The 14,677-nt window shown below is 54.4% G+C and overlaps 2 protein-coding genes across 5 annotated transcripts in view; both read left to right on the forward strand.

Moving 5' to 3' along the window:
* Nucleotides 1-2,421: 2,421 nt before the first annotated feature.
* On the forward strand, nucleotides 2,422-5,933 carry AQP10 (aquaporin 10). Of its 2 annotated transcripts, XM_078355794.1 has the most exons (6): nucleotides 2,422-2,578; nucleotides 3,248-3,374; nucleotides 4,286-4,423; nucleotides 4,545-4,663; nucleotides 4,893-5,110; nucleotides 5,584-5,933. In XM_078355794.1, exons 1-6 carry the CDS (start codon nucleotides 2,474-2,476, stop codon nucleotides 5,780-5,782), a joined length of 906 nt encoding a protein of 301 aa, XP_078211920.1. In that variant the 5' UTR covers nucleotides 2,422-2,473; the 3' UTR covers nucleotides 5,783-5,933. The 2 variants fall into 2 exon arrangements, with proteins under 2 accessions (XP_078211920.1, XP_078211921.1); XM_078355795.1 differs by lacking the exon at nucleotides 4,286-4,423.
* A 151-nt stretch (nucleotides 5,934-6,084) lies between these two features.
* Nucleotides 6,085-14,677, forward strand: part of ATP8B2 (ATPase phospholipid transporting 8B2) — a 28,944-nt gene continuing 20,351 nt past the window's right edge. Inside the window, exons 1-9 of one of the 3 annotated variants that reach the window (XM_054247966.2) lie at nucleotides 6,085-6,222; nucleotides 9,375-9,442; nucleotides 11,577-11,635; nucleotides 11,985-12,098; nucleotides 12,222-12,320; nucleotides 12,618-12,679; nucleotides 12,780-12,852; nucleotides 13,105-13,175; nucleotides 13,751-13,830. In XM_054247966.2, coding sequence (XP_054103941.1) covers nucleotides 9,412-9,442; nucleotides 11,577-11,635; nucleotides 11,985-12,098; nucleotides 12,222-12,320; nucleotides 12,618-12,679; nucleotides 12,780-12,852; nucleotides 13,105-13,175; nucleotides 13,751-13,830 — 589 coding nt within the window. In that variant the 5' untranslated portion in view covers nucleotides 6,085-6,222; nucleotides 9,375-9,411. Of the gene's footprint in view, nucleotides 6,223-6,811; nucleotides 6,979-9,374; nucleotides 9,443-10,037; nucleotides 10,322-11,576; nucleotides 11,636-11,984; nucleotides 12,099-12,221; nucleotides 12,321-12,617; nucleotides 12,680-12,779; nucleotides 12,853-13,104; nucleotides 13,176-13,750; nucleotides 13,831-14,677 lie in introns of those variants that run through there. The other 2 variants (XM_008984479.5, XM_008984478.5) reach the window with 2 other exon arrangements.

Consider the following 14,677-nt stretch of genomic DNA (forward strand, 5'->3'; position numbering starts at 1 on the left):
CCTGGCTATTTTTTTTTTCTTTTCTTTTTTGTTTTGAGATGAAGTCTCTCTCTGTCGCTCAGGCTGGAGTGCAGTGGCCTGATCTTGGCTCACTGCAATCTCTGCCTCCTGAATTCAAGTGATTCTCCTGCCTCAGCCTCCTGAGTAGCTGGGACTACAGGTGTGCATCATCACGCCTGGCTAATTTTTGTATGTTTAGTAGAGATGGAGTTTCACCATGTTTAGTAGAGATGGTCAGGCTGGTCTCAAATTCCTGACCTTGTGACCCTCCTACCTCAGCCTCACAAAGTGCTGGGATTACAGACGTGAGCCTCTGTGCCTGGCTGACAGTTTTAATAATTGCATTACTAAAGCATGCTAGAGATATCCATCCTCTACCTACCACCACACCATAGTCCTTACTGCCAGCCAGGAGAATGATCTATCATACGAATCCCATTTTAGAGAATGCTCACTAGGACCACTCTTGGCACCAAGCATCTCCCTGAAAAAGACTAAAATGAAGACATACATAAACAGGGTTTATTGGTGAGTGCTGTCACTCTGGAGAAATACACATGCAAGGAAGGCAGGAAAGCAAGATTATCAGAGGCCTGTGAACCAGAGGAACTCCATCTTGAATAGGAGCTGGGTAAAATGAGACCTACTGGGCTGCATTCCCAGACGGTTAAGGCATTCAAAGTCACGGGATGAGTTAGGAGGTTGGCACAAGATACAGGCCATAAAGACGTAGCTGATAAAACAGATTGCAGTAGAAAAGCCCACAAAAACCAAGATGGCCATGAGAGTAACCTCTGGTCATCCCCAACTAAACGCCCACCAATGCCATGACAGTTTACAAATGCCATGGCAATGACAGAAAGTTACCCTATATGGTCTGAAAAGGGAATGTAGGAATAACCCACAGCTTGTTTAGCATATCATCAAGAAACAACCATAAAAATAGGCAACCAACATCCCTCAGGGCAGCTCTGTCTGTGGAGTAGTCATTTTTTTACTCCTTTACATTCTTTTTTTTTTTTTGAGACGGAGTTTTGCTGTTGTTAACCAGACTGGAGTGCAATGGCACGATCTCAGCTCGCCGCAACCTCCGCCTCCTGGGTTCAAGCAATTCTCCCGCCTCAGCCTCCTGAGTAGCTGGGATTACAGGCGCGTGCCACCATGCCCAGCTAATTTTTGTATGTTTAGTAGAGATGGGGTTTCACCTTGTTGACCAGGATGGTCTTGATCTCTTGACCTCGTGATCCACCCGCCTCAGACTCCCAAAGTGCTGAGATTATAGGCGTGAGCCACCTCGCGCGGCTACTCCTTTACATTCTTAATAAACTTGCTTTCACTTTAAATTTAAATTTAGAAGTAGATTCTTTGAATGCATTTAATTGGAGGCTTCAGATATGAAGTAGGGTGCGGTTACTTCGAGCAGAGCAGGAGTGGCATGCACCCAAAGAAGGCCAGGTGGAGCTCAGCGTGAGTGTGAAGGCCTCACGTCAAGCCATGTCGGGGGACACGAAGACAGAGCATTCTCTAACCTGTGCGAGACCCTGCATTAGGGAAGTACAAGGACTCACGGCGTGGGTTTCATTCCCACCGTCTATGGTCTTCAGCCCCGTCTCTCCAGATGCCTATTGAGTTCTTCAAGCATCCAAATGGTTTGGGGAAAGGTTTCAGGTTCTAAATGAGAGGCTTTGTGGGCTACCAGATGGAGAGTCAGAAGATCTGGATTTGAATTCACTCAGCCATGAATAATTGTGTGATCTTGAGCCGGGAGAAGAGCTCATGTTTGTAATCCCAGCACTTTGGGAGGCCGAGGTGGGTGAATAACTAGAGGTCAGGAGTTCGAGACCAGCCAGGCCAACATGGTGAAACCACGCCTTTACTAAAACACATAAAAATTAGCTGGGTGTGGTGGCGCACACCTGTAGTCCCATCTACTTGGGAGGCTGAGGCAGGAGAATCACTTGAACTTGGGAGACGGAGGTTGCAGTGAGCTGAGATGGTGCCACTGTACTCCATCCAGGCTGGGTAACAGAACGAGACTCTCTAAAAAAAGAGAAAAAAAAGTGTGTGATCTTGGAGAGTTCTAAGGCCCAGTAGCCTCATCTGTAGAATGGAAGCAATAGTGCTACTCTGCAGAGTGACTTCAGGACCAAGAGATCAAATGTATATGAAGGAGGCTACTTCCTTCAGTTTGTCAGGAGGAGGGAGGCTAGTCCTGTGATGAATGGGGATGAAGGATAGACGAGACAGAGGTTGCGCAAACTCCAGCTCTGTGCTCATAGCCTGCTCCCAGACATTCTTCTGTTATCTGTCTGTTTCCTAGCCTACGCACGTGCATAGACAGTAGCTGCTGTTCAGTAATTGAGCTAATGGTTTTAAAGTCTCCTCCTTATCTTGGCTGGGGGCAGCCAGCAGCTGTGCAGCGGCAGTGTGCCTATGCAGACAGGGAGAGTGAGCGGCACAGGGTGTTTCCACCATGGTCTTCACTCAGGCCCGGGCTGAAGTCAGGGGCCACCTCCAGATACGCAGCCTCCTGGCCCGGCAGTGCCTGGCAGAGTTTCTGGGTGTGTTTGTGCTCATGGTAGGTTGGGTAACTGGGGGAGGGCAGAAGGGAGGTGGGCAAAAGTCCCCGGCTCCTTCTGGTGTCCTTGTCTCTTTCTCCTGGTGTCCCCCAACTGCCAGCTCCCAATCTTTTGTTTTCATCCTCTTGTCCCCCCTTTCCTCTTCTACTTCATCTTTTTTTGTTTTTTGAGATGGAGTTTCGCTGCTGTTACCCAGGCTGGAGTGCAATGGCACGATCTCAGCTCACTGCAACCTCCAACTTCCGGGTTTAAGCAATTCTCCTGCCTCAGCCTCCCGAGTAGCTGGGACTACAGGTGCGCGCCACCATGCCCAGCTAAGTTTTGTATTTTTAGTAGAGACGGGGTTTCACCATGTTGACCAGGATGGTCTCGATCTCTTGACCTCGTGATCCACCTGCCTCGGCCTCCCGAAGTGCTGGGATTATAGGCGTGAGCCACCGTGTCCGGCCTTCTACTTCATCTTTCTTATTTTTTTCACTTTTCTTCCCACATTCTTTTTGTTTCTTCTTCCTCCACTGTCTCCATTTCTTTTCCCTTCCCTTCTGCTTTTCTCCCTCCCGTGCTTGTCTTCCATGCCCTTCATCTCCTCGGCTGCCCCCCTGGCCTTCCCCACCTTCTCCCTGCTGGTCTCCTGGGCCCCTGTTCCTCATCTCCCCTCTTCTCCCCAGCTCCTCACCCAAGGAGCTGTGGCCCAGGCTGTCACCAGTGGAGAAGCCAAAGGCAACTTCTTCACCATGTTTCTGGCTGGCTCTCTGTCCGTCACGATAGCCATCTACGTGGGTGGTAATGTCTCAGGTGAGGAGGGAGGGGTCTGGTCATCGGAGCAGGTGAGACGTGCATGTGAGCATGTCTGTCTGGTGATGGTGGAAAGGCAAATCCTTCTGTGACTCATGGGCATTATCTCCTTGAGTTTGACCAGTGCCCCAGATCGAGATAAGCCTTTGGCCCCACCAGCCCATCCCCTTTCTGTATCTCTCCATCCCTCTTCCTCACACGAATGCTTGGCTCACCTAGGTAGAAATCTATGGCAGGCACAAAGGGCTATCATTTTGTGTTCCCCACCTGAAGCCCTCTGGGGGCTCATCTCTGCTCAGGGCCTCTCCTGCTTGTCCGCAGATACACAGTGCCTCGGTGTGTGCCTGGCTGGAGCCTTGAGACATAGTGTGTTGCTGTGGATAAAGCAGACAGACCTAGGTTCCAATCTTGGATTCACAGTATCTTCTTCTTCTTCTTCTTCTTTTTTTTTTTTTGAGATGGAGTTTCACTCTGTTGCCCAGGCTGAAGTGTAGTGGTGTGATGTCTGTTCACTGCAAACTCTCCCTCCTGGGTTTAAGCATTTCTCCTCCCTCAGCGTCCCAAATAGCTGGGATTACAAGTGCCTGCCACCACACCTGGCTAATTTTTGTGTATTTAGTGGAGACGGGTTTTAACCAGATGGCTGGGCTTGTCCAAACTCCTGACCTCAAGTGATCTACCCTCCTTGGCCTCCCAAGGTGCTGGGATTACAGGCATGAGCCACTGTGCCCAGCCCACAGTGTGACTTTGATAAATTGCTTAACGTCCTGGAGCCTCAACTTCCTAAGCTGCATGATGGAAATTATACTACCTCCCTTAAGAGCTGTAGGAAGAAGCGGCAGTGTTGTCTGGTGACAATGCTTGGCAGTGACACTTAATAGATGCTGTATTTCTTTCCTTGATCCTTGAAGGGGCCCACCTGAATCCAGCCTTCTCCCTGGCCATGTGCCTCCTTGGACGCCTCCCCTGGGTCAAGCTCCCTATTTACATCTTGGTGCAGTTGCTGTCTGCTTTCTGTGCTTCAGGAGCCACCTATGTTCTCTACTACGGTGACAGAGGGAACAGAGGGAGCCATGCCTTGGGAGCACCTGTGGGTGGGCAGGGGCACCTCAGAATGGTTTTGGATGAACAAGCAAAGAGGGAAATCCTGGGTGTTCCCCTCGTCCACAGATGCCCTGCAGAACTATACAGGTGGGAATCTGACAGTGACTGGCCCCAAGGAGACAGCCTCTATTTTTGCCACCTATCCTGCCCCCTATCTGTCCCTGAACAATGGCTTCCTGGATCAGGTAGGTGTGAGGGGGAGGTCTGGGGACCCAACTTTCGCCCTGTTCCTCCAGACCCCAGCCGGTTGTTCGGTCTCTGGGTAGAGTGTCGGTTGGGTCCATCTTGGCGCCCCCTACCATCCCCAACAGCCTGTGTTGCACAAGGCTAGATGACATGGAGCATTTGGATGAGAGAGGGCAGATGGAGCACCTGGAAGCTGACGGGGCCCCCTCTGCCTCTGTTTACTTCGAGGTTCTGGGCACCGGGGTGCTGATCGTGGGGCTCTTGGCCATCCTGGACAGACAGAACAAGGGAGTCCCTGCGGGTCTGGAGCCTGTGGTGGTGGGGATGCTGGTCTTGGCCATCGGGTTATCCATGGGTGCCAACTGCGGGACTCCACTCAACCCGGCGCGGGACCTGGGCCCACGTCTCTTCACCTACGTGGCTGGCTGGGGTCCTGAAGTCTTCAGGTGGGAGAGACCCTCCTCTGGTGCTGGCCTCCACTCACGTTCCTCTGCTAAGGGCTCTGTCCCTGGGTCCCCAAAGTCTGTCTTTAAATAGCTCTCTTGGCCTCTCAGGACAATGTTCTTTCTCCAAGTCACATGCCCCCTCTTTCTCCCTTGCTTCCCTCCCCACTTTTCACGGAAACAGTAAGATTTAGAGGTTGTGTTCTTAAGCATGGTATATCACCTCTGTGCACATTAGAGACTTCATCAGCAAAATTAATACATTCAGATCACTCCTTAAGGCAAGAGGCTGGACAGAGCTCTCCTGGGGTTCCCTCTTGTAAATACTATGCTCCGGTGCCAAGGCAATCCTCTTCCTGGTGTCTACCACTCCGGGAACAACTTTAGGGCACTCTCTTGCTACTGCCCCTGGTCCTTGGAGAGGGGGAGGCTAAGGGAGTCACTCCTGATACCCGCCTATTGTCCTTCTTTTGCAGTGCTGGTAATGGTTGGTGGTGGGTGCCTGTGGTGGCCCCCATGGTGGGAGCCACCCTTGGCACAGCCACTTACCAGCTGTTGGTGGCTCTGCACCATCCCGAGGACCCAGAGCCAGTTCAGCATCTGGTGTCTGCCCAACATAAAGCGTCAGAGTTAAAAACTCCTGCCTCAGCTCAGGTGCTCGAGTGTAAGCTATGATTAGGCCAATCCTCACTTCACTCGTGGACCCTGGAGCCAGCCACTGACCCTGCCTGGGAGCAACAGTTATCCTTCCTCCTTGTTCATGTGCCAGAAGCTGGGAGGCTTCCCGTTTACCCACCTGGCACCCCTTCCTCCTAAGAAGGATCCTGGACAGGGAGAAGTGGAGGAGGATAAGGTACCGGGACTCAGGCTTCTCACCCCGCTCACGACCCTCCAGGCCTCTTGGAACGTAGTTACTCGAAGTAGCCGCTAGAGGGTGCGCACCCGGACGCTGGACGGGGACGGTTGTGGGCATCTGCAGGGTGGAGGGGGCCACCATCCAGGGTAGGGCACAACCCTGGGGACTGCCCTCCGCAGCCTGTCCCGACTGCCGACTCCCAGCTCTCATCGCCTCGGTGCCTCCCGCCTTCACCCTCTCGGGAAGCCTCCCGCAGCGGGTAGTTAAGGGTGGGGAGGCCGCCTCCACTTAGGGGGCGTGGTGGGGACGGAGGGAGGGAGGGCGGCGGGGCACAGAGACCGAGAGCAAGGCGGGGAAACTGAGGCACGGTTCCTCGACATCTCGGTGCGGCGTTGTGCACTCAAGGAGAGTGAGATACAGTGAGATGAGGCAGGGCGAGGAGGAAGGGTGAAGGAACGGAGGGCGGACGGCTCCGAGGAGCGAGAGTCGGGGGCTGAGGGCAACCTGGCGCCGGGGAGATTCAGGCTGTTCACCACTTCTACAGCTCTCCCGCCGCTCCCTGCAGAGGATGCTCGTTTTGCAGAGAAGGCACTGTTCCTCTATTCCCTTCTTCCAAATTAAAAAAACCCTCTGAGCGATCTAGCCTCCCAAATTATTTTTTCTTTTAAGATGCAGATGGACGTGCGTGTTGGGGGGATCCCAGCCCGGCCACGCCGAGCCTCGGAAGGGCTAAGACCCTCCCCTTGCCCCGCACAAAGATGGCTGCTCCCTCTTCCCAGATCCCTCTCCCCTCCCCAAAACCCCCTCCCGCCCCCCGGCCCCGCCGCCAGTTCCGTCACTTCCGCCCCGCCGTGGCTGAAACTGACACAAAGTAGCGGGCCGAGGCCCCGGGGGAGCGGGGCCACAGCTGGGGGGGCGGGAGCCCGCGGGGAGCTGAGCCGAGCGCCCCCCGCCCCAGCCCCCGGCATGGGCAGGACGGGGCCGCCGGGGCGGGCGCCGAGCGCTGAGCGCTGAGGTGAGGCGAGGCGAGGCGGGGGCGCCCGGGAGCGCGGGGCCGGGAGGGCAGAGGGATGCGGCGGCGGCCGCGGGGCTGGAGGGGCCCTGGAGCGGGTGTAGACGGGCGAGCACCGGGGACCGGGAGTCGGGAGCTGCGGCCAGACAGGGCGGGGGTGGCGGCCGACTGGAGAGCAGGGGCTGTCGGGTGCCCGGGGACGGGGCAGAGCGGGGGACTGTGTGCTGGGTGGGAGGATGGGGTGCCGAAGGGGCGCGTGGAGAGCAGGAGAGCGGCGCGAGTGCCCAGGAAAATCTTGTGCAGCCTCCGCCGCCGGAGACCCGCCCAGAGAGTTGTGGGGCGAGAGGAGTAGCCGGGCCCCGAGGGTTCGGTGCCTGGAGAAGGGAGTTCGGGCTGGTAGGCTTTGTCTTTCTAAGGTGGAGGTCTCTCTGCCTGAGGAAAACCGAGTGTGTCAGGAGGGGCGGTAGCTCTGGGAGATGATAGCTGTGCCCTGAGTTCTGTCCTCGGTGACGGAAGGTGGCCCGAGTTCGTATTGGTGGCCGGTGACCTGGGGGTCTTCCATTTCCTCCTGTTTCCCTGACCCGCCAGCCTCCTCTGAAAGAAGTGGCCAGCCTTTGGGGCTCTTGCTCGGAAGGGAGCAGAGCCCGGACCTATAGGAGGAGCTGTTTTCCTCCATGGAGCATTGCCTTCTTGCCGGGGCTGGCTATTTTTATCCCAAATGTGGCCGAGAGGGGGCTGGGGCAGGGTGACGGGGCAGGGCAACGTGGCTGAGGAGCCTGACCTGTTCAGAAAACCCAGGCTGTGTGAGACTGAGAAGGAAAAGTGAGAGTGATCCCAGCTCCCAGGTCTCTCCTCCCTTTCCCTTGGAATCATGGCCCCTCCAGCCCCCCCAGAGGGGAAGAGGTCTGGGGCCAAGCCTGCTTTCAGTCTCCCCAGGGTCTCAGAGGTAAAACAACTTTCCTGGTCCTTATCCAGACTCCTGACTCCTGAGGGCGTGTGCAGCTCCTACATTAACTCTTTCTTGGGACTCAAACTTAGATCTTCAGGCTGATTGTGTTTCTTGATCCCTCCCTCCCCAAGGGTGGGGCTGCCTGTAGAACTTGTGATGCCCACCCTTACATCCTTTAACCTCTCCCTGCGCTCCCCACCCTCCTGTGACTCATACTCAGACTGGGTGGAGACCCTGGCAGGGGGCCCTGGAGGAGGGCTTGGCATCTCTAAAATGTGGATGAGGTTTTTCTTCCTGAGCCAGGCACCCTCGCCTACCATAGTTGGAGAGGGTCAGGGATGAAAAGGACTTCTGGCTTTCAGGACTGCCTGACCTGGAGTTAAGGGTGGGATCTGAGCTGGTGAAGGGAGAACTGGTGTGGGTGACTGGGTCATTGACAGAGTCTGTAATTATAGAGGTTTGCCAGACAGGCAATTAGTATCTCTTGGGGCTGTCAGGCTGGTGGGGTGTGACTGGTAGGCTGCAGGCAGGGGGAACCAAAGAGGATGAGGAGGTGAAAGGCCTACCACCCAGACAAAGAAAGAGGAGGTGACTGGTAGTTTCCTTTGGGCCAGGCTGGGGAATAAGGATGAGGCTCTGTGACCCTGCCTTGTAAGGCCAGGCCTTGAACCTTTTTGGGAGAAAGAAAGGACGTGGGAAGGTGGAGCAGGCAGAGGCCTGTCTCACTGGCCCTCCCTGAGCCTGCCCCATGCCATGCTGACTGGACTAGGCTTGCGGTGGGAGACAGTGAGGGGCAGACTCCCCACTAGGGTTGGGAAGATCCCTCTGCCAGCCCAGAAAGGTGGCTGACCCAGGCTCAGAGGAAGCTGTTTGGGGACTGTCTGTGCAGAAAGTGACAGCTATGCCTCGAATGTGAGCTCCCCCTGGAGGAGGTGATAATGGAAGCCCCAGCAATGGGGGGTGGGATGACGGAGAACTTCTGAGCCTTTTGAGAAGGGTGGAGCCTGCCCGCCCTGTTTCCTGATGCCCTGCCAGGTGCTTCCTGGCTTACGTTCCCTCCACCCCACCCTTTGGGGAAACGCTTTCTAGTAAGCACAAGCACTACTCATTGCCACCTGAACACCTGGGAGCCTCCGTTGTCCCTGGGATGGATACCTTGAGAGCTGTGCCCCTTTTTTCAATATCTGGCCTCTTCTTTCCCTACGGGCCTTCGCTTCTGTAAAGTCTCAGCCCCCCATGTCACCCAAGGCAGGGGTATGATGGGAGGTGGTGGGGAAGCCCCCTCTTTCCCAGGGACCCATCAGGGCAGTAAGAGGAGAGACTGGAAAGAGGAGGCTGGGGGAGGGGTAAGGTCAGAGCTGGAGAGGAGGGTCTTCAAAAGGGATCTCATGAGGGGAGGGAAGAGTTACCATCAGCTTCCTGACCTCATTCATCTGTCACCTTCTTGCAGGGTCTCCCATGGGATTGCTGGGACCTTGCTGGGTGAGATGGCACTGTGTGCAAAAAAGCGCCCCCCAGGTAAGACAGGCAAGGAGGGAGATCCCGGGAACCATCAAGAGTGGGTGTTATGGCTCAGGGAGCAAAGGGAGAAGGGACAACTGGTATAGTCTGAGGGAGTGTAGCTTACAGCCCCTATCCAGCTTGGAGGGAGCCTAGGAAACCAAATTCTTCCGCTTGATTCATTCCAAAGCTCGGTTATCTGCCAGGACCTCGTTGAGCACCAGCTCCCTCCCACCATCCTGCCCCGAAACATCTGCAGTCTTGGGGCACCTGCAGCTCCTGCTCTCTAGCCTAGGGAGCTGTGTTCTCATTCTCTGCTCGGTCCTTCACCCCCTCCCTGCCCCCCTCATTTTTCCATCCACCCGTTTTCCCGCGGGCGGGGGTGTGTGTGCGTGAAAGCGGTTGCCCCCGACAACGCTGGCAGTCCGCATTGGCCGGGGGTGGGAGGGAAGGCGGGGCTCGAGCGCGAGCTTTCGCCTACGCGGCGCACTAGCAGGCTGCGGTCCCTGCAGTTGGGGAGCGGGCGGGGGCGGAGCCCTGGGCGTGCTCTGCGCGTCTGGGGCCACTCAGCGCACGCAGGCGTCCGCTGGGGGGAGTGGGGGGCGGCCACGGCGCAGCTGAGCTCGCGGCGTCCCAGAGTGCCGGCGGCTGGGAGGATGGCCTGGGCTGTGAGTGGGGCGTGCGCCCGACGGCCGGGGCTCCCCTCTGAGCGGCCGCGGCTCCTGCACCTCCCCGGGGGTCCGCCCCTTCGATGCCGCTAAGGCCAAGGACGTATAGACTGTCTGCCGTCCCCCACTCAAACCGGGATTATGACGGTCCCCAAGGAGATGCCCGAGAAGTGGGCTCGGGCCCGGCCACCTCCCTCTTGGAGCCGAAAGAAGCCCTCTTGGGGGACAGGTAACGGGAGGCAGATCCTGGCCTCCAATTATTTCCCCCCTCCAATCCCCACATTCACTTGTCCCCAGCCTCCCCCTACCTTCTTCGATCCCCTTTCCAGACCCGAAGGGTCTAGTTCCCACCATCTTCCTTTGCATGGTCTTTGGCTGATTGCGCAGGGGACTCAGCCGAAGGGAACCCCTTTAGGGAAGTTTCTGGGAGTGAAGTGGCTTGGTAGGCAGGGGGCACTGTGGCCTGGGGTTTTGTTACTGCAGTGTGCTCTGCAGGGGTCCTGGGGAGTGTGGAAAAGGTTCTGGAATGCTGTCTTTGGCTCCTGGACAGGTTTAAGGCATTAGGTTTACTGCCTAACCAAATTACCCGCTTTTGCAGCATGAGGTCATGGTGACCCCCCGGGGGATGGGCTGGGGAATCCATGATAGGACAACTCCTTGTTCTGGGACATGAATTTGGTGGCTGCAGTCCCAGGCCTGCAGAGGTTTGGGATAGGTTTAGCTAGATAAGTGTCACTAACTGAGTGACAAATGAGCCCTTTAAGGGAAATGCGTGCAGATAGCACAAGAAAGGTCCAGTTAGAGACCGACTGTTTCAGTTACATTTCATTCCTCCCTCCTCCATCTCTGTCTCAGTCCGCATGACCCATATCCCTGGCCACCCCATACCTTTCCTACTTGAAGATGAGCTTTGAAATAAGGTGATGTCATTGTGGGCCAGTCAGAAGCAGCTGCTGGTGACATGTGACAAGCAGAGGCTCCTGTAGGGGGACTGCACGTGGGGCTGGGATGCTGCCGCAGCGCAGCTCCAGGGTACAGTGACCCTCCTTCTTGCCACCTAGCCTACCCTCGAAATAGGGAGACAGCAGTAGAGCGGCTAGATGTGTAGTGGTCCCCAGGGGGAGGGCAGCTTTGTGTTTTCAGCGCTACTCATTGATTATGACGATGTATGCATTAATAATAGCAGCAAAAGGGGCTGGGGAATCCCCAGACTGGGGATTGGCTAAGATTCCTCTGGAGTGGGGGTGGGGGAGACAAACTGGGTGCTCCCAGTTGTAGACCTTGAAGGTTGTCCTGTGAGTGTAACCTGGAGAGCCGGTCAGGCCGCTGGTGCAAGGTGCACTGGAGGGAAGAATGTGATGACCCCTCAGCTGTGGAGCTAACTCCTTAAAACGATATTCTGTGGAAACAACCAGGGACCCCTCGCAAAGTGTTGGTCCAGACCTCAGTCTGCTCCTCTTGACTGCAGCATCATTTTGTTGCAGAAGAAGAAAGGAGGGCGCGGGCTAATGACCGAGAATACAATGAGAAATTCCAGTATGCGGTAAGTGACTCTAGGCCACCTGTTCCTTCTCTCTGATTGGAGAGGGGCAAGGACAGCCTAAGCTGGGACTGAGGGCTGCCTGGGAAGAGTGCTTGGGGGAGGGGAAGGCAACCTCCTCAGCCACTCTCCATCTGCTACTGTGCTGAATTTTTCATGCCTTCACCTGTCAGTGAAGCAGAATACATTGACCCCTTGAGACTCCCTTCTCTCCTCCTCTTTCCCCCTCCCACACCTGTTATTGCTGGCTTTTGGGGCAGAGATCTGGGGAAGTATAAAGATGGTGAGGCAGCTTCAGTCTGGTTCTGGGTTGGGGCTGGAGGCTGCTCATTTATCTTCTCTCCTGCCATAGAGTAACTGCATCAAGACCTCCAAGTACAATATTCTCACCTTCCTGCCTGTCAACCTCTTTGAGCAGTTCCAGGAAGTTGCCAATACCTACTTCCTGTTCCTCCTCATTCTGCAGGTAGGTGACCCATACCTAGTGGATCTTTTGCAGCTCCCCAAACTGATTAAAGTCAAGAAAGAGGAAGGGGAAGGAGGGCATCAGATGGGCTTTCGGAGGCATGCTTCTCTTTCTTCCTTTCAGCTGATCCCACAGATCTCTTCCCTGTCCTGGTTCACCACCATTGTGCCTTTGGTTCTTGTCCTCACCATCACAGCTGTTAAAGATGCCACTGATGACTATGTGAGTTGTTTTAATTCCTCCATTTTGTTCCAGTCACCCACCATTACTCCCATGCCCACCCCCAACTCACGGCCACCTTCATCCAGCACAATTTTTTGGTTTCCTTGACATCCCTTATCCAGTCTGGCTAGATCCATGGTGTCTTTTTGCTCTGAGGGCGGGGGGAGTAAAGGAGAGAACTGGTTTGTGATGGGGTGCGTATGAGGCGTTACTCTACGTGCTCTGAGTTCTGCTGATCAGCGAATTCCTTCCAGGCAGGGAACGGTGTCTTACCTTTTACAGCTTTCTTCTTTTCAGTTCCGCCACAAGAGTGACAACCAGGTGAATAACCGCCAGTCTCAGGTGCTGATCAATGGAATGTGAGTGCCTGTTGTAGACAAGGGCTCTGGGGAGGAAGGGGGTCCCCTAGGAGCCTCTGTAGCTCCTGACAGCCTCTTCACTGTCTTCTCGTTGCCTCAGCCTCCAGCAGGAGCAGTGGATGAATGTCTGTGTTGGTGATATTATCAAGCTAGAAAATAACCAGTTTGTGGCGGTAAGGGACAGGGTACCCCTCTAGGCCTATAGCATTCTTCCTTTTCTTTGTCAGAAAGGGACGAAGCTTTCCCGATTTACTGTTGCCTCTTAAACACCCACCCACCCACAGCAGGAAACTTTCTCACGCCGGGGGCCACTGATGCACCTGGAACTAAGCAAACCAAGAATGCTTAGTGGGAGGAGCCATCATCACAGCCCACTGGGGGTGGAGCTTGGCATATTTGGACTTCTCATTAGGTTTTCTCTCTAGGCGGATCTCCTCCTCCTTTCCAGCAGTGAGCCCCATGGGCTGTGTTACATAGAGACAGCAGAACTGGATGGGTAAGCGGCATGCTCAGTGTCAGCCCTCTCCTTCTGTCTCTTTGGAGGCAAAAAGATTGTCTTTGAACGAGGTTCTTAGGTCTGGGCTCTGTCTGAATTTGGCAAAATCAGGGGTAAGAAAGACTTTGGATATATGAAGTATTATTCAACCAGTATTTGCTGGGCTAAGCAGCTGTGCCCTATGCTTACGTGTCCCTGGGTAGAATTTAGAGGATGGGGAAGGCTGGGCATGGTGGCTCACTCTTATAAATCCCAGCACTTTGGGAGGCCAGTGTGGGAGGATTGCTTGAGCCCAGGAGTTTGAGACCAGCCTGGGCAAGATGGTGAGACCTCATCTCTATTAAAAAAAAAAAAAAATAGGAAAAAGTTAAAAAATTAGTTGGGCATGATAGTTTTAATGCCTGTAATCCCAGCTACCTGGGAGGCTGAGGTGGAAGGATCATTTGAGCCCAGGAGTTGGAGGCTTCAGTATGATCGTGCCACTGTACTCCAGCTTGGGCAACAGAGCGATCTATTAAAAGGAAACATTTAGAGGATGAGGAAGGAGTGGGGACTCAGGGATACTGTCCTTCCAGCGAGACCAACATGAAAGTACGTCAGGCGATTCCAATCACTTCAGAACTGGGAGACATCAGTAAGCTTGCCAAGTTTGATGGTGAGTAATCTTTGGAGGAGTAGCCTGAAGGTAGAGGAGGGGGGCTGGGTTTTGTTTGGGGGGAGTCAAATGATACCTTTTCCTTTGGGCTTTTTGTTGTTATGATTAGGCAACTCCCAGGACTGTTTTGGGGAGGGGAATGTTGATAATGTGTGGCTACCTCTTGGTTGTGAGTTGATTATTTCAAGGGAACTTTGTGGCTGATAGCGCCCCATGTGCTATGCATGCTGAGAGAAATTCAGCTTATTCTTTTTGCTTATTAGCTTGGAATAATAATATATGCTTCTTATAAGACAGACCATACAGAGTACATAAGACAAAGTTAATAGAGGCCAGTACTGTGGCTTACACCTGTAATCCCAGCACTTTGGGAGGCTGAGGTGGGCAGATTGCCTGAGGCCAGAAGTTGGAGACCAGACTGGGCCAACATGGTGAAACCCTGTTTCTACTAAAAATGCAAAAATTAGCCAGGCATGATGGTGGGCACTGGTAGTCCCAGCTACTCGAGAGGCTGAGGCAGAAGAATTGCTTGAACCTGGGAGGTAGAGGTTGCAGTGAGCCGAGATTGCACCACTGCACTCCAGCCTGGGCAACAGAGTGAGACTGTCTCAAAAAGAAGAAGAAGAAAAAAAAAGAAAATAGCTTTTCCTTTCCTCTTCTTCTGCCCTGCATAGGTAGCCACATTAACTGATAGTCAGTGTGTGTTCATCCACACTTTTTCATATATGTTTATACAAGCAAATATTAGGTTATGCTGCTGCTTTTTTTTTTTGAGACAGAGACTCACTCTGTCGCCCAGGCTGGAGTGCAGTCGTGCGATCTTGGCTCACTGCAACCTCCACCTCCC

The sequence above is a fragment of the Callithrix jacchus genome, chromosome 18 (genome assembly GCF_049354715.1).
Source record: "Callithrix jacchus isolate 240 chromosome 18, calJac240_pri, whole genome shotgun sequence".
Taxonomy (NCBI): domain Eukaryota; kingdom Metazoa; phylum Chordata; class Mammalia; order Primates; family Cebidae; genus Callithrix; species Callithrix jacchus.

What these genes read in the sequence shown, in the direction of transcription:
- AQP10 (XM_078355794.1), top strand. Translation starts at nt 2,474, where the DNA reads ATGGTCTTCACTCAGGCCCGGGCTGAAGTCAGGGGCCACCTCCAGATA. An exon ending in CGTGGGTGGTAATGTCTCAG is followed by an intron (nt 3,375 to 4,285) that starts GTGAGGAGGGAG and finishes TGATCCTTGAAG; the next exon opens with GGGCCCACCTGAATCCAGCC. An exon ending in TGGGGTCCTGAAGTCTTCAG is followed by an intron (nt 5,111 to 5,583) that starts GTGGGAGAGACC and finishes CTTCTTTTGCAG; the next exon opens with TGCTGGTAATGGTTGGTGGT.